The 17,313-nt window shown below is 46.7% G+C and overlaps 1 protein-coding gene across 2 annotated transcripts in view; it reads left to right on the forward strand.

Annotated features, from left to right (window-relative positions):
* Window positions 1-17,313, forward strand: part of GCN1 (GCN1 activator of EIF2AK4) — a 52,208-nt gene that overhangs the window by 1,177 nt on the left and 33,718 nt on the right. Inside the window, exons 2-16 of one of the 2 annotated variants that reach the window (XM_087828420.1) lie at window positions 2,383-2,485; window positions 5,816-5,879; window positions 6,406-6,537; window positions 6,997-7,105; window positions 10,469-10,567; window positions 10,659-10,793; window positions 11,835-11,903; window positions 12,032-12,140; window positions 12,727-12,801; window positions 13,065-13,193; window positions 13,948-13,998; window positions 14,341-14,439; window positions 14,644-14,817; window positions 15,293-15,445; window positions 16,160-16,252. In XM_087828420.1, the coding sequence (XP_087684546.1) occupies window positions 2,383-2,485; window positions 5,816-5,879; window positions 6,406-6,537; window positions 6,997-7,105; window positions 10,469-10,567; window positions 10,659-10,793; window positions 11,835-11,903; window positions 12,032-12,140; window positions 12,727-12,801; window positions 13,065-13,193; window positions 13,948-13,998; window positions 14,341-14,439; window positions 14,644-14,817; window positions 15,293-15,445; window positions 16,160-16,252 (1,594 nt within the window). The remainder of the gene's footprint in view (window positions 1-2,382; window positions 2,486-5,815; window positions 5,880-6,405; window positions 6,538-6,996; window positions 7,106-10,468; window positions 10,568-10,658; window positions 10,794-11,834; window positions 11,904-12,031; window positions 12,141-12,726; window positions 12,802-13,064; window positions 13,194-13,947; window positions 13,999-14,340; window positions 14,440-14,643; window positions 14,818-15,292; window positions 15,446-16,159; window positions 16,253-17,313) is intronic. The other variant, XM_087828421.1, reaches the window with a different exon arrangement.

Consider the following 17,313-nt stretch of genomic DNA (forward strand, 5'->3'; position numbering starts at 1 on the left):
GTACTAGCTACATTTTAGTGCATGGGTAGCCATGTGTGGCTAGTGGCTACTGTATTGGACAGTGCAAAAGAACATGTCCATCATCACAGAAAGTTCTAGTGGACAATGTTACCCTGGAGAGAAACCTTTAAAAGGAAACTTTAAAGTTGTTTGCACCTGGCCTCACCTGCCAGTGACTTTTCTGAAGGATCTTAGTGTGCCTTACTCAATTTTGTTCTGACACGTGGGTAACATTCATTTTCTCACTAAGAAAAGGAAGAGCCTTGAACATGAGAAGCTCTTTCATCTTTGCGAAAGAAACTGTAGGTAGGAATTTAATATTGTTGTAGAAACACAGTTGTGTGGGAATCGTAGGGTTGTTGTAAGCGTTCAGTGAGATAAAGTAGAGCTCCTTATATGTTGGTAGAGGGTGGGTTATATACATGCATGCATTTTTGCTATCTCTTCAAACCTTGTTAAATCTAGTAAGGGGTCTTAAAAGGAGTCCCACAAGGATTGAAGGAATGGGGAGCAGACAACAGCGGCTAACTTTTGGAAGCTAGAAAGTGATGAGTGGGAAAGGATGTAGACCCAAGGAAAGTGAATACTAAGCCAAGATTTAGGAAAGCTGAGAACCAACCCGGTTTATATTGCGGAATCTCTGACCGAAGGAAATTGGGAGTATCAGCCAGCTAACCTCTGGAAGTGTGGGGTAGTGGGAGGGACTAAATTAGGAGGATTGATTGACAGCCATTTTCAAATGCAGTGTTCTTTCTCCACCTTGGCAAAAGACTGGAAGTTTTCTTTCTCTTGAGAGAATGTAAAACAGCCAGAATTGGTGAGAGAGGTTGCCCTTGGGGAGTAAGAGCAGGGGACTGGTCTTTATGGCAAACCTCCCAGAGCTCTTGGACTTAGACTCTTTAATTATATGCATGTGTGATTATAAAGACAAAAGACAGCCCTGGCCAGTTTGGCTCAGTGGTTAGAGCGTCAGACTACGGACTGAAGGGTCTTGGTTCGATTCCAGCCAAGGGCACGGACCTCAGTTGTAGTGTCTCTTTCACATCGATGTTTCTCTCTCTCTCTCCCTCTCCCTTCCACTCTCTCTGAAAAGCAGTGGAAAAAGTATCCTCGAGTGAGTATTAAAAACCCCCACAAAAGACAAGATTAAATCATTTTTGCAGAAGACAATTTTGGACATGAGTTTATTCATTGCCAATAGAATTACAGCAGGGATAGAAGTATGAGGAAAATAGCATTATTTTAGCTACCCTTGAATATTATTTTACTAATAAGGTCTGCCTGTGAAATACACTTGAAAAGATGATAGCACCAGTGCTTTACTTGAGTAATATTATGCCCCACTCCATGACCTGCCCACTTTGTAGAACATCACTCAGGTGTATATGGAGAAATATTTGCAAATTGCCCTCCTCGCTGAGTCTTAGGCTTAGGTCCCTGTGCAGGGGATGCAGCTGGGTAACTAGGGTGGCGGTTGAAAGCTAAGGACTTAACTAGCATCAGTTTATAGGCCTGTTGGTTTCAGGTTTAGTTTCAAAAATGCAGGTGCTGTGGCTTTGAACTCCAGTTGAGAAATGACTTCCTTCTCGGAGTTCCTTTGCCACCTGTAAAATGGGGATGCTGCTGCCTACCTTGAAGGCTGGTTGATAGTAGTAGTAGTAAGGTTTGTGCTTGGGATGAGAGTAAATGCCCTACGTGCGTTATCTCACGTGTGTAGTCATATGAGCTATAACAGTCATGAGGTCGATGCTATTTGCGTTATATAGATGGAGAAACTAAAGGCCAAGGAGATGACATAATTTGACTGAGTGCCCACATTTAGTAAGAGGCAGAGCTGGGATTCACTCTTTTAACCTTTCTTCACCCTTTAGCCACTGTGCTTATGCCCTGCTACTGTTTTTCCAAGGTACTGATGTGCCCATTGCGGAAGGTTTATGTGAGATAGTATACAGGGGACATACGTAGCACTCAGTGAGTCTTCTCTAGAATTTACATGATTCTGAACAGATATTTTCTGTCCCAAAGTCTTTGCCTTTTTTTATTCAAGTGTAAGTAAGTTGTATTGGCAGTTGGCAGGTTGGGTTAAAGCAGTACATCTCAACTAGGGGTGATTTTGCTCCCTGGGAGACATTTGACAATGTCTGGAGGCAATTTGGATTGTTACAATTGGGGCCAGAAGGGGCGGACTGTTGTAACTTGGGTCTAATGGGTGGAGGCCAGGAGTGCTGATAGAGATAGCCCCCTGCTACAAAGAATTACCCAGCCCAAAGTGTGGAGGCTGAGAAACCCTGGGTTAGAGACCTCTTCTGGGAATTCTGTACATACACACCCACTGTTTTGTCGTCTGACTGGAGAAACTTTCTCTGGGTTTGGTCTTCACAGGTTTCTGAGACACTAAAGCGTTTTGCAGGGAAGGTGACAACAGCCAGTGTGAAGGAACGGAGAGAAATCCTCAGTGAACTGGGGAAATGTGTTGCTGGAAAAGGTATTTGTTTTCCATCCATTTGGCCTAGAGATGATTCCATTTCAAAATAAATTGCATTCTCTGTTTAGAACGATGGCCTTCTTTCCCCTTCCTTATAATAACTTCTGCTTTGACTTTTCTGTGTTTGCTTGTTATAATCTGCATTGAAACAGTTGGTTCCATGGAGAGTTTATCCGTTTAGGTGCCAAAGCTTTTTCCAGTTTTAACCATTTTGATTGGAAACAGGTCTAAAAGGTACCAACAATCTTTCTTAAGTAATTTACCAGATGCAAAAACATTTTCTTTATGACTTGGGTCATCATGTTTCCCAGTTGGTGTTCTATGGAACTCAGCAAGATGGTAGCAGGTGATTGGCCAGTAAAGGATTCCAAAATCAAATAAGTATGGGAGATGTGACATTTTCTCATGCCCACTGGGAGATTCACAACACATTCCAGGAAGGTGTTTTAATTTTAAGCTTGCTTTAATCCCATATTTGTCTTGACACCTCCTCCTCCTCCTTCTTTTTTTGGAAACTTGTTGAGCGTCTGGGGAACACATCTTAGGAAATGCAAAATCCTGATTTTTTAAAAAATATATATATTTTTATTGATTTCAGTGAAAGGAAAGGAGAGGGAGGGAGAGAGACAGAACGTCAATGATGAGCGAGTCATTGATCGGCTGCCTCCTGCATGGCCCCTGCTGGGGATTGAGCTTGAAACCCGGGCATGTGACCTGACCGGGAATTGAACCTCGATCTCCTGGATCCCAGGTTGATACTCAGCTGCTGAGCCATGCCCACCCGGGCTAAATCCTGATTTTGTACCATAATGGAGGACTATCCCTGTGCCGTATTGGAGTGTATAAGACTAGATTGCCTTCATCCAACCAATCCTAATTGGTTCTTGAATTTTTGCAGTACAGCAGTAGTTCTCACAGTGTGGTCTCCAGGCCAGTAGCATCAGAACTTGTTTGAGATACAAATTCTCAGCTCCATCCCAGCAACACCAATTTAGAAACCCTGGGTGGGGGGCAGAGCCCAGAATCTGTGTTTTAACAAGCTCTCATGGTGATTGCTGTATTTGCTGAAGTTTGAGAACCTTGGCTCTAGAGAGTTCAGTCTTGCTTTCTGTCAGCTTTCACCTCTTATTAGTCAAGAGCCCACTTTCTGCCACTCTTTCACCCAAGTTCTCATTTGCTGCTTCTGATCTGCTGTTGCCTGGTAACATACCCAAGCTTGTTAAAGTGTTGTGTAAGTGAAGTAAATTGTTGTTTGTGAACTTCTAAGAGAGCCTCCCATGTCTTAATGCTTTAAGACTTTTAATGCTGTGTGACTTTTATGGCACCTTCAGAAGTCTTTCCTGTCACTTTTCCCAACAGAGTTCTAGTTAGAAAAGGCTGTCGCGTGACAAGTTACTATCTGTACATACCTTCTGAACCATATGGTTGCCCTCACTGCTAAATGACTGCTGAATACTACACTTTTTCCTCATTGTGTGGAGTAAGGAGTTCGACGTGTATGGGTGAAGTTTATGAACTTTAAGACCTTTTAGGGAGATTTTACTCTTCAGTCACCCAGAAATTCACATTTTGGGGTGAATTCTATTCATTAAATGTTTCTAGCCTTTTGATATGCAAGCTGATTGTGGGAAGTTAGTGACCCTCCCCCCTGCCACCCCGCACAAAATTGTTAGTTCTCAATTTTCTAATTTTCTGAGTCTAAGCAGGAGCCATTGCACAGTGATTGTTATTCTGCCCTCTCCTTTTGTTAGGGTAGCAGGTAACCAAGTGAGTTAAGCAAAGGTGGGGTGAGATATTTCCAGCCAGGCTGAGGAGTTGAAGACTTTCTCAGCAGTCTGACTCTAGATGCAGTTGGTCAGCAGCCAGCCTGGCCCCGAGGCCTCTCTGATGCTCACCTCAGTCCTGCCTTCATGTGCTTGAACCCTGAAACTCACTGACGCAGCATCTCCTGTGCATGATCTTCCCAGTCATAGGCCTCCAGTGCAGCAGTCAGTAATGGAGGGCTTGGCTCTGGGTCAGACTTTCTTATATTCTAGCCGTGGCTCAGCCACTTATGGGCTGCATGACCTGGTTCAAGCTACTCAACCTGCCTGAGCCTGACTCCTTGCTTTGAGCTTGGTGATAGTAGTGCCTCCCTCATAGGGTTGGTGTGAGGAGTAAGTGAGAACAAGTGTGGGCAGTGCTTAACACAGTGTCTGGCCAGCTATGGTATATATTAACTGTTATTACTGTTCTCTGACCCCAGTCACTCTTTTCCTCGGTTACTGAAATAGTCTCAAATCCAATGGACTAATACAGTGTCTAGGCCTGGGGGAACTGGGTTCCTGTCCTTTCTTCATTTCCCCCCCAACCATGCATGTCCCTGAAGGTAAGGCACTGTGCCAGCCCTTTGTGGGCCTCCTGCTCTCGGTGCCTCCCATGTTAGTCTGTCTTACATTGCAGCTTACATTCCCTTCTACTGTACATTTCCTTCTCCTTCCCGTTTGAATGTTCCAGTCTGGTGTGCAGAATCTGTCACAGACCGGCTTTCCATTATTGAGCTTTGTCCAACCAAAGTTTCTCTTTCACTCGGCTGGCCTGCTTGGCTTCCTGTGTCTTGGTTTCTTCGTCTTAAAATGGGCTCAGTCACAGTACCCATCTTATGAGGATCGAATGGGTTAATGTGTGGGAAGTGCTTAGAGCAGGGCCTGGCCCATGTGAGCACTAATGAAGTCTTGGGTGTAATTCTTCCTCCTGTGTCCTGAATAGGCGTTGTGCACTTACCCTTGCGCTTTCGCTCATGTTACCACCACTCGGCACAGACGTCTCTTCCTTTCCATGTTTGCCTCCTAATCTATTAGGCCAAGCATCTGCATCCTTAAAACCTTCAGAAACCACTCCAGGTACAGGTGTTCTTCCCTTTTCTGATCTCTCATAGTACTTTAGTTTTTGTCCCAGGTTTTTAAAACTGTTTATTAGAATATACATAAAGAACAGCAAGTGAACAGTTCACTGAATCAGCGCAAACTCAACACACCTATGTAACCAGTATCCGGATGGAGAAGCAGAATAGTCCCAGCACACTAGCACCTCCACTCGATAACATAGTACATTTTGAGGCCACTTGTATTGCCTTAGTTTCATTCATTTAACAAATGTGCACCTGAGAGCGTTTCTGTACCAGGTGTTTTCCTGGAGACCTTTTTGTCATTGCTCTTTCCTCTTGGGAATTCTCTTTCAAATGGATGGGGAGTGTCTAGTGGGCAGAGATTGTGTCTGACAGATACTTGGCTCAAGAAGATGCTCACGAAGTAGTTTTTATTCACTGGTCTTTGTAATCTTTGGTTTCAGATCTGCCAGAGGGAGCAGTGAAAGGGCTCTGCAAGTTGTTCTGCCTGACTCTGCATCGATACAGGTGAATCCCAGCCAAAGGTCCAGTTTCCGGAGCACTTTGTGCAGAGAGCTGGTGGTAGAGGGTAGTGGTTAGAGCCCAGGCTTTAGACCTGACTGCCTGGGCTGTTGGATCCCGGGCAACTTACTTAACCTCTCTGTGCCTCAGTTTCCTCCTCTGCAGATGGGATGATGTTATTACCTATCTCATAGGTGGTGGTTAAAAAGTGTGAAGTGCCTGGAAACAGTGCCTGCCATGCCATGAGTGCATCAGTCATGCATGCAGAAGCCTTGGCTTAGTTTGAGGCCCATAGTGTTCCTTAAATGTAGGCGTTGCCTTTACAACCATAATGGCTCATTTGCCCTTGTGAGCTACTTCCAGAATTCCCAGAGGAGGTAGATTTATCTAGTTATTTCCTAAGCCCATCATCTATGACCCTCTGGAATACAGTGCAACCCAACTTTACTAAGAAAAACCAGCGTTTGGCCTAAACTGCTTGCCCCTGCCTCATGTCCACATGTTCACTTAACCCCTTCCTTCCTCTCCCTAGAGATGCAGCCTCCCGCAGGGCCCTGCAGGCAGCCATCCAGCAGTTGGCTGAAGCCCAGCCAGAAGCCACTGCTAAGAACCTTCTGCACTCTCTGCAGTCTTCAGGCATTGGCTCCAAAGCAGGTGTCCCCAGGTAAGTTTTAAAGGTGGTGGCCCACAGGGGGTTGGTAGAGTCCTACTTGGGAGAATCTGGTGCAGGTGAGCTGTATTGAGCAGGTGTGAGCATGCCTGTCCCTTTCCCCTTTGCAGCTCTGAATGTCGCCGGCAGTCTGCCTTCTGAATGGAGGGAGGAGCCAGGATGGCAGGAGGGGAAACCAGGTGCCCACCAGGCAGTGAATGGGAGAAACCATCTTTTTGTTTTTGTTTTTATAGTTGTGTGTGCAAAAAGATGGTAGTTTGGCTGATGAGGCCTGCACTCTTTGTCATGACTTGTCACAGATGATTTGTTGGGAGCTGGTTTCAAGTTCTGCCCAGTTGTAGGTCAAGGGAGGGTCCTACATACCAAGCAGGGCCTTGCGATGACCATTTGTCTTTAAGATGGAGGCTGCTGCTCTGTATTCACCTCTTGCCTGTCCTCTCTTCCCCTCTGCAGTAAAAGCAGTGGCTCAGCCGCCCTGTTGGCCTTGTCCTGGACCTGCCTTCTGGTGCGCATTGTCTTTCCCTCGAGAGCCAAGCGGCAGGGGGACATCTGGAACAAACTGGTAGGTTCCTCGGGTCTTTGGAGTAGTGGTGGTCTGCTCTCTGCACAAGAGTTGGGGCATGTTCAGGCATGTTCTCTGTGCAGCATGCTCTTCTTGGTGCTGGATGACCAGGCACTTGGAGTTGTCCTGATGTGTGTGACTTTGGTGGATGAGCATGAGAGCAACATAGCATTGATCTATTTGACAACTATCTTTGAGCTGCTCTCTGTCAGGCATGGTGCTAGGCACTGAGAATATGGTAATGAACAAGAGAAATGTGGCCCCTGCTTTCATGGCGTATGTAGAAGACGTGACAGGCCAGAGAGGGGAAGACAGCCAGAAAGCAAGTGAACCAGTGAACACCCTGATGTAAATCTTTTTGTTTTTTTTCTGGCTAATCATTCCTTTCCCTGTGTTTGGATTTCAGTGTTGAACTGGCTAATGGATTGGAATTCTTGCCAAGTGTTTTGGTCCTTAAATTCTCTTCTCCCTTTCTATGCCTGCTCCTTCGACATTCCCTGCCTTGCCTTTCACTGACCATAGATGGCCCAATAGGGCAGGTTGGGCGGTTCTTTTGAATGTCTAGCTATGCTTAGTGGAGGGCAAGATGAATGGTCTTAAGGTTTGGGAAAAACGAGTCTGAGGAGCTTAGTGTGGATCTTCTTCTTGGCCATGAGATTCGGCCAAGTACTTAACGTCTGAGCTTGTTTCGTCACCTGCAAAATAGGAAAAAGTACCACCTACCCCATCCACCTCAAAGAGTTGTCATGAAGATGGGCTCAGACCAGGTGTGGAAGGGCTGCAGAAACTCAGGGCAGTACAGGTAAGGAGGAGTGGCCTCAGAAAACCAAAAGCACCTCTCCCTGAGGCCACGAGCTAGTAAGACATACTACTGTTGGCCTTGCTCTTGCGAGCTTACCCAGCACACTTCTGGGGATGACCATGGAATGGCCATCGGTAATGATTAAAGGGTAAGAACTCTGAAGTCTCTCAGGTAGTGGATGTTCTGGAATCAAACTCCCTTTAGAATGTGGGTTTCGCTCGGCTGGGCGTGGCTCAGCGGTTGAGCGTCGACCTAGGATCCAGGCAATCAGGGTTCAATTCCCGGTCAGGGCACATGCCTGGGTTTCGGGCTGCAGCTGATCAGTGACTCTCCCATTGATGTTTCTCTCTCTCTCCCTCTCTCTCCCTCTCTCTCCCTTTCTCTCCCTCTCTCTCCCTCTCTCTCCCTTTCTCTCCCTCTCTCTCCCTCTCTCTCCCTCTCTCTCCCTCTCTCTCCCCCTCTCCCCCTCTCCCCCTCTCCCCCTCTCCCCCTCTCCTTCTCCCTCCCCCTCTCCCCCTCTCCCCCTCTCCTTCTCCCTCCCCCTCTCCCCCTCTCCCCCTCCCTCTCCCCCTCCCCCTCCCCCTCCCTCTCCCTCTCTCCATCTCCTTTCCTCTATCTGAAATCAATAAAGATATTTAAAAAAAAAAAGAATGTGGGTTTCATTGTTAACAAAAGGCCTTCTTATAAGATGGTTCATCACGGGCTCCCTCCTTGGCTCATCTGCAGTGAATTCTTAAAACCATTATCTGAGGCAAGTATGTCTGTGGGTTAGTCAGTGGGAGGGGTTAACCCAGAATGTTGTGTTAATGGCACAGACTGCGTCAGGAGCTTGAGACCATGTTTAATTTTTCTGTGTCTTGAATTTTTTGCTCGTTGCTGATGTCGACAAGTTGTAGTTCATTCAGTAGCTCAGGTACTTATTGAGGGCCTCCTGCGTGCCAGGCGCTTGGGCTACAGCAGGGAATATGACAGACCACCTTGCTCTTATGGAACTTAACGCTCTCGTGGAGAAGCCAGACAACAAATAAATGATGAGGTGTTAAGTCATGCAGCAGAAAAGTGGGCAGGAGGAGACAGTGCGGTGAGGGGTGATGGTCGGAGGAAGGCCTCAGAGGAGGTGTCATTTGAGCAGAGACCTGAAGGCTGAGAGGACAAACCAAGCCCAGGTCAAGGTTAGAACATTCCGGGAAGAGGGAACAGCAATATAGTTCTAAATGCAATATCAGCAAGCTTATTATTTTAATTAAAATTAAATTAAAATGATTTTTAATTAGAAAAAAGAATGATTCAGAGTTCAACAAGCAGAGAAGGATGTACTGGCTTCATTCCCAGCTCTCTCCCCTGCACCTAGGACCCCGCCGTTATAAGTTCCTTATGTGTGTAGATGTATTCCTTGTGTATGTGACCAGATAGATTTTATACCAGGGATAATGTAACGTGCATACTTTTTTTTTTTTTTAATATATATTGATTTCAGAGAGAGGAAGGGAGAGGGAAAGAGAGAGAGAAACATCAGTGATGAGAGAGTCATTGATCGGCTGCCTCCTTCACGCCCCCGACTGGGGATCGAGCCAGCAACCGGGGCATGTGCCCTGACTGGGAATCGAACATTGATCTCCTGGATCCTAGGTCAATGCTCAACCGCTGAGCCACGTTCGGCCTGGCTAACGTGCATACTTTTTACTTTAACCTTGTTCTTTTCTTTAACCAGTCTTGGAGTTTGTTTCACAGTATTACATAGAGAGTTTTTACATAAAGAGTTTTTACATAAAGAGTTTTTGTTCTGTACGACTGTTTACTAATCCTTTGGGTGGACGTATCACAGTGTAAATCACTAGGCTCCTTTTGATGGGCATTTATGTTGTTTACAGTCTTTTATTGTTACAAGAAAACATTGCACGTGGAATTTGGCACACTTCTTAAGTATGCCCTTTTTCTCGGGGCGGCAGGCCACACTGCTCACGGGTACCCTTGGTATTTGAGGCACATAAAGTCTCTTTGAGGTTTTTTTTTAGTTGAGTACGTATTATGTGCTTCATTCTGGATTGGACAGTGAGCGCCACACATGCTGGGATCGTCTTACTGGTTGGTCTTCCTCTTCTGTATCTATGGTACCTGGCGTTTAGTCAGTGTTCAGTTAGTATTTGTGGAATTCACAAAGTAAAAGTTAAGGCAGGTAAACAAATATATGAAAGAGGATGCTTGCGCTTTTTCTGCATGGCACATAATCTCTCTGGAGTTAATGTATTAATTTGTATGTTTATTTGTTAAATACCTTTTCTTCCTCTTGACTATACGGTACATGAAAGCAGGGACCATGCCTGTCTTGGTCTCCATGTGTTTTCATTGTCTGACTCATAGTGGATGCTCAGCAGATATTAAGCGCTTGAATGAACAGATGTAATTCCAGAAGGTGGAGGGCTGGAATCAACTGGGAGAGGCCTAGTGGAGAGGAACCCAGGATTTGGCAGACCCGATGAAGGCGTTGGCCAAGCTGTAAGGGCCACAAGACCTCCACTCCCATTTCACATTCTCACCTGAGTTTGTCCTGGTCCTTGCAGGTGGAGGTGCAGTGCCTGCTCCTGCTGGAGGTACTGGGTGGCTCCCACAAGCACGCTGTGGATGGTGCTGTGAAGAAGCTCACCAAGCTGTGGAAAGAGGTGACGGGAGGCAACGGGGTGGTGGGCATTGCTTTTCGTGCTACCCCCAGTGCCATCTGATGCACACCTGCTTTCCACTTTTCCTCCTCAGAACCCTGGCCTGGTGGAACAGTACTTTTCAGCCATTCTCAGCCTAGAGCCCAACCAGAGCTATGCATGCATGCTGGGGCTGCTGGGGCAGTTCTGCGCGAGCCACAAGGAGATGGGCGTGGTCAACCAGCACAAGGCACGTGGACTCACTGGAGGGGAGGAGGAGCTGGATTTGCCCTGGTGGCCTCAGCTGCTGTCCTCATCTGGAGCTTGTTGGTTTTCTCACTTGGGACCCCGGCCTTTTGCCATGATCTATGAACTTTGAGGAGTTGGAAAGTATTTGCTCCAGTTCTGGCTTGGGGAGAATCCTGGCATAGTTTTGAGATGATAGTTAGCCTGTTCATGTGGTTATTGATGCTCCCACAGCTTAGTAGCTGGCATGTGCCAGACATTGTGCCAGGTGTTGGGCATGCAGTAGTGAGCATGGGAGCTGTGATCTCTTCCCTGATTATATCTGTGAAAAGCACTACAAAGGGAAAATGCAAGAAGCCATGATACTCTGTGACCAGGAACCTTAGGTTATGGGTCAGGGAACACATTGCTCATGAAGGATCTTAAAGGATCAGTAGGCCTTAGCAAGGTCAAGAGGTGAAGAAGAGTATTTTAGGCAGAGAAAGCAGCCCGTGGGAGGAGGCCAGTGGGGTTGGAGTATCTTAAGTGGGGTAGAGAGGTGTGAGGTGCAGTCAGCTGGGTGGTAGGCGGGCCTTGTGAGCCATGCCAAGGACTTTGGACTTGATTCCAGGAACAATGGGAAGCCGTGGAAGGTTTTTAAATGGGAAATGGCACGTCCAGTGGCACCTCTGTTCTTTTTTTTTTTTTCTTTCTTATATGTCTTTATTGATTTCAGAGAGAGGAAGGGAGAGGGAGCGAGAGAGATAGAAACATCAATGATGAGAGAGAGTCAGTGATCAGCTGCCTCCTGCACGCCCTTGACTGGGGATTGAGCCTGCAACCCTGGCATGTTCCCTGATTGGGAATCGAACCTCGATCTCCTGGATCATAGGTCTATGTGCAACCACTGAGACATGCTGGCTGGGCGGCATCTCTGTTCTTGACACTGAAATTTAGGGCACCGATTTGTATTTTTTTGGAGACACTCCGACTAGAGGGGTCTCTTAGGCTAGGGATGAGATACTTCAGAATGTCAGGGTCTAAAGAAGGTCTTTGTATTCTGTAGAGTGCCCTGCTGGATTTTTACATGAAGAACATCCTGATGAGCAAAGTGAAGCCTCCGAAGTATCTATTGGTGAGTGAGAGGTGGGGATTACTTACCTGGATAAGCTCCTTCCCACTTTAAATTCTGTGATTCACAACTGTCCTTTATTCTTGGTCTGTTCCCTGGGGGCTGGGTGCCTGACTCCTCTCTCTTTGTAGGATAACTGTGCCCCTCTGCTCCGATACATGTCCCACTCAGAATTTAAGGATCTGATACTGCCCACCATCCAGAAGTCCTTACTGAGGAGTCCAGAGAATGTTATTGAAAGTAGGTTGCTGCCAGTGGGACAGTGGGAGGGAGACAGCATAAGCAGCATCCCTGATACTTGGTAACAGGAAATGTTGGGGGTGGGGATGAGGGATGTGTTCACTGTTTATCACACTGGGAGCTTGGGAGAGAGATCAAGGACCCTTTCAGAATATGTTGAAAGTCATGGGCCTCTTCTAGAAGAATGCACAAAAGAATATCAGCTTAGAATACTGCATATAATTTTAGAGGTCCAAGAGCTTTCTGGAGACCATTCAAGCTAAGAACCTCTGCTCTAGATAGTTTGAACTTGGTGTGGGGGCAGCACTTGAAACCACAGGATATGAGGGTTGAGTCTCTGTCCTTATCTTGCTAAAAGGTGTAGGTGGAATGTTGGAGGGACACTCTTCTGCTGATTGGGATGGGGCACAGCTTTGCAGCACAGCTTTGGGACAAAAGTGTGACGACTCATGTTCCCATATAGAGCTGAAAAGTGGTCACAGTTCTATGTGTCTAGACAGCAAGCCTGATGGTATTTGTGGGGAGTAGGGCAAATATGGGTGTTATATCTGAGACTGACATGGTCAGTACTTTCTGTTCCCCTTAGCTATCTCCAGTCTGCTGGCATCAGTGACTCTCGACCTCAGCCAGTATGCCCTGGACATCGTGAAAGGACTAGCTGGTGAGTATCCCGACCTTTCCCCAGCCCTAGAATGGCACCTTGGGTTTTGGTTGTACTTGTCCCAATTATTATAGAAAATGGAGGGGATAGCTCAGGTTAGAATCACGCTTTAACCTAAACTACATTTGCATAGTTTCTTCCCTGAGATCCTTTATGAAAACTAGAGCTAGGATTGAAGAGTTGGGACCATGAAAAAGACAAAGATAAAAGCGTGGATACTCAGCTCCCGGCAGCTTCTGAGCAGCGGCTGTCTTTGTGTTCAGGTCAGCTGAGGTCCAACAGTCCCCGCCTGATGGATGAGGCCGTGCTGGCGCTGCGCAACCTGGCCCACCAGTGCAGTGACTCCTCAGCGATGGAAGCCCTGACTAGGCACCTGTTTGCTATCCTCGGAGGTGAGCAAGCCTTTGTGGCCATGGGAATGGCTGAGGTGTGGCCCCTGACATTCCTTCTTCACTAGGACCTTGCCTGGGACTCGGTGTTCCAAGTCCACTCATGGCAAGACTGTGTGGTTGGGAGGATGCTCGAGGTAGAATGTGAACGTGTGAAGTAAAAGAAGCACATGTAGGGCAGTGCAGATGGGGTGATCTCAGTTTTATTTATTATTATTTTTTTAGACCTCTTTACTTACTGATTTTTTTTTTTTAAGAGGGAGAGAGGAAGGGAGGGAAGGGAGAGAGAGAGAGACATCAATTTGTTGTCTTACTTATTTATGCACTCATTGGTTGATTCTTGTATGTGCCCTGACCAGGGATTGAACCTACAACCTCGGTGTATTGGGATGGTGCTCTAATCAACTGAGCTACCTGGCCAGGGCCTTAGTTTTATTTTTTCAAGTGTATACATTATTATATGCATAGTGGAAAAAAACTAGAGGGAAATATACCAAAATGTTGATGATGTCTTTGGGTAGTGGGAACATGGGTGATTTTTAAATGTTTTTCTTGATATTTTTTCTGTTTCTCAGGTTTTCTTTAAGAACGTAATACATTTTTAGTCAGGGGAAAAAGCTAGTAAATATTTTAAACCCAGCTTCACAATAGAAAGGCTACTTCTAGAATCAGAAACTGCATCTTGATGTTACACACATGATACCCTTGGAGAAGGTGGCAGGTGTGAATTTTGAATCTTTGCCATCTCTCCTCTCAGGGTCGGAGGGAAAACTAACTGTTGTTGCCCAGAAGATCAGTGTCCTCTCAGGTACAGAATTTCTCCATGGTTCCTGGGGGAATGTGGTACTAGATGAGGTGTGACGTAACAGGTGAGGCGGGTCCTTTGGATCTTGACTCCTCTGATATCCTGGAACATCCCAGCCTGGCTCCCAGGACTCTGCTGCCTGCGTGCTTGGCAAGCGGGCCTTGTTTAAGTCTAGCAGGAGGCCTGCCTTCTGTATAAGGCAGGACGTCTGGAGAGGGGATGTAAGGAGCGTCAGGAATGGCCAGAGAGGCATAGCTTCTGGGGAGGAGGGCAGCGGCAGTAAGACTCGCATATTGGTGGCTTTGTGCTGATGAGGAATTGAGCAGGGGGTCTCCTGCCTTCTAGGGATCGGGAGTGTCAGTCATCACGTGGTGTCTGGGCCTTCCAGTCAAGTCCTGAATGGAACCGTGGCTGAGCTATTCATCCCATTCCTCCAGCAAGAAGGTAAATCTGCAGTGTGGCGAGGAGCAGTCTGGACCCATCTTTGACCCTGGTATATTCACAGTTGGAGCTGCCATGAACGGCTCCTGAAGGCACACGTGCCCTGAAGCGTCACTGCTTCCGCTCCCTTGTACTCCAGCTTGCTTTTTGCTCTGCTGGCTGTGATCTGAGATGTTGAACTGACTAGACTTGTGCTTCTTGCCCTAGTTCACGAAGGCACCTTAGTGCACGCCGTCTCTGTCCTGGCTCTCTGGTGTAATCGGTTCACTACGGAAGTGCCCAAGAAGCTCATCGACTGGTTCAAGAAAGCCTTCAGCCTTAAAACCTCCACCTCCGCCGTGAGGCACGCCTACCTGCAGTGCATGCTGGCCTGCTTCCGAGGTGAGATCCCCCCCTCTCCCCGCAGAGGTGACCTAGTTTTCAGGGCATCATCACCGTTCAGGCTTTACCTTTTGGTCCAGCTTATGTTTGCATGATTTCTTCCTGAGCCTCTGGGAGCCTCGGCTTAGTCATCTATAAATCCCAGCATCAGAGCCCAATCTTTATAACAGATTCTGGCTTTTCCCCCTTATTAGACTTTTAAAGAACAAAGCTTAACCTCTTGTGGTTGGTTTCCTTATCCATCAAATGAATAGCTGCACTGTTGGATTAGTACGGATCCCCCTAGCTCTGACTTGATGGTTGTAGAGTTTGATTTAAGCCCCAGGTTCTGATTCCATTGCTTCCTGATATTTCACAAGGTAACTGGAGGGTTTTAGTCAGCCAGGACAGACCGGCGTGGATAGATCCTTTCTCAATTAGCTTGCCACTCTCAAGGATCAAGGTGTTCTGTAAGGTGCTGGTACTCTCTCCACAGGTGACACACTATTGCAGGCCCTGGACTTACTGCCCTTGCTCATCCAGACAGTGGAGAAGGCAGCCTCCCAAAGCACTCAGGTTCCCACAGTCACCGAAGGGGTTGCTGCAGCCCTGCTGCTCTCAAAGCTTTCGGTGGCTGACTCCCAGGCTGGTAAGAGTCAAGAGATGTCCAGGAAGGTAGCAGTCAAGGGCCTCTTTCTGAGTCTTTGGGAGGAATGTTTTGATTCTTAGGATTTTATAGGATCAGCTTGGCCATTTACTGAATTGGGTCAGCTTGTCATCTGCTGGAATGAGCCTAAGAGTCATATTGGGTGATGGGAATTCAGTCAGGGCCTCTGTCACTGTCCTCCACCCTGTTGCTCCAGTGCTCTGGGACAGGGACTTATAGATAATGCCCAGGCTGACTTGGGTTTAGTGGTGGGACTTTTTTTTTTAATTGGTTATGCATTTATAGGGTATACCATGAAAAGCTTCCCTCTAGCCAGCCTGTCTTCTAGCCACTAAGTTCCCCTCCCTGGAAGGGAACAGCTCGGTGTGGGTTCAGACCAGCCCAAGTTAGGGAAAGCACCATGTGTGAACCTCAGATCTTTTAGCTTGGCGCTGGACTTGGTGGGAATTTCAGATGGGAAGCAGCTCATCTGGGCTCCTGTGGGCAGCAGGGAACCACTGAAGGTTTTCATGTGGCTGATGATACCAGAAGGACTGGTCAGTTCTCAGGTTGGGGAGGGCAGAGAGCCTAGCAGTGTCCTGTCCCTGCTGTGGAGGGTCTGTCAGCAAAGCCAGCCGCGGCAGCTTCATGATGCAGGGGACCAGCCCTGGTGGGTGTGCTGAATTGTGTCATGGGGTGACCTTTTGTTCCTGGCAGAGGCCAAACTGAGCAGTTTTTGGCAGCTGATTGTGGATGAGAAAAAGCAGATTTTCACTTCTGAGAAGTTCCTGCTCATGGCTTCAGAGGATGGTGAGTTCCTCCCCCTTAGTTGAACTCAGGGTTGGGATTGAATCTCACTGGAGGGTCTTCAGAGAAGACTCTTCCCCTACTGCCTGTTGTTTTTACCAGTCAACTTTGCAGAAACCTGGATCAAAGTGATCTGGCCAAGAGCTTGGCTGTCATGGGAATGAATTCATTCCTGTGGGGCGTGGAAGGTTAGGGAAGTGGGGAGAAGTGGGAGATTTGTGGAGACAGAACACTGATGGCTATGGAGCTGTGCTATTGGGTATAATTATAGCTGATGGGGTAATTGGGGCTGTCTCAGAGGTTTTCTTGGATTAAGAAGCGGCTGAGAAGCTCTGGTGGAGTGTGGTTGGCTCCACTCCTCCTCCAGGAGACATAAACTACTGGTTTCTATTCTGGAAGAGAGGGAACAATTGATCTTTAAATGTATGTTTAAAATTCTGGGTTGCCTTGGGTGGTCTGCTGCTAATTGGTGATTTGAAAAGTCTTTTGACTCATAAATCACAACACCCTATTATTGTGCTACAATTATTAGTCACTTCTTGATTAAAAAAAAAGTTTTGTATAGGATATACATTCACATAATTCAGAAACAAAAGATCCAAGAGGATCTACACTGAAATTTATACTCCTGCTTTGATATCTGGCCACCCAGTTTCCTCACCATAGAGAGAACCAATTTTATTAGCTTGTGTACATCCTTGGTATTTTACTTGTATATCAGTCAGTATCTTTCATGTGTGTGTTCTCTACCTTTTTTACACAACTGGTAGCTTGCCTACTATATACAGTGTGCTGTCTAGACTTGAAAGTCACTCCACGTCAGCATATGAGTGTCCTAATTCTTTGTTAGAGGTGTGTCGTAATTTTTAAGAAGAAAGTATATGCTTTTCCTTATTCCACACAAGTGTTCATAGTAAGCAAAAGGTAGGAAATCCTAATGAGCTGTCATTCCATATCCAGTGATAATCACACTTACATTTGGGTGTTCATTTTCCAGTTCTTTCGTGTTCTTTCTGGATGCATTCTGTTTTAAAAACACTTCTGCTGTTTCTCTCCCCTTCTAG

Source organism: Miniopterus natalensis, chromosome 20 (genome assembly GCF_054644295.1).
Source record: "Miniopterus natalensis isolate mMinNat1 chromosome 20, mMinNat1.hap1, whole genome shotgun sequence".
Lineage (NCBI taxonomy): Eukaryota > Metazoa > Chordata > Mammalia > Chiroptera > Miniopteridae > Miniopterus > Miniopterus natalensis.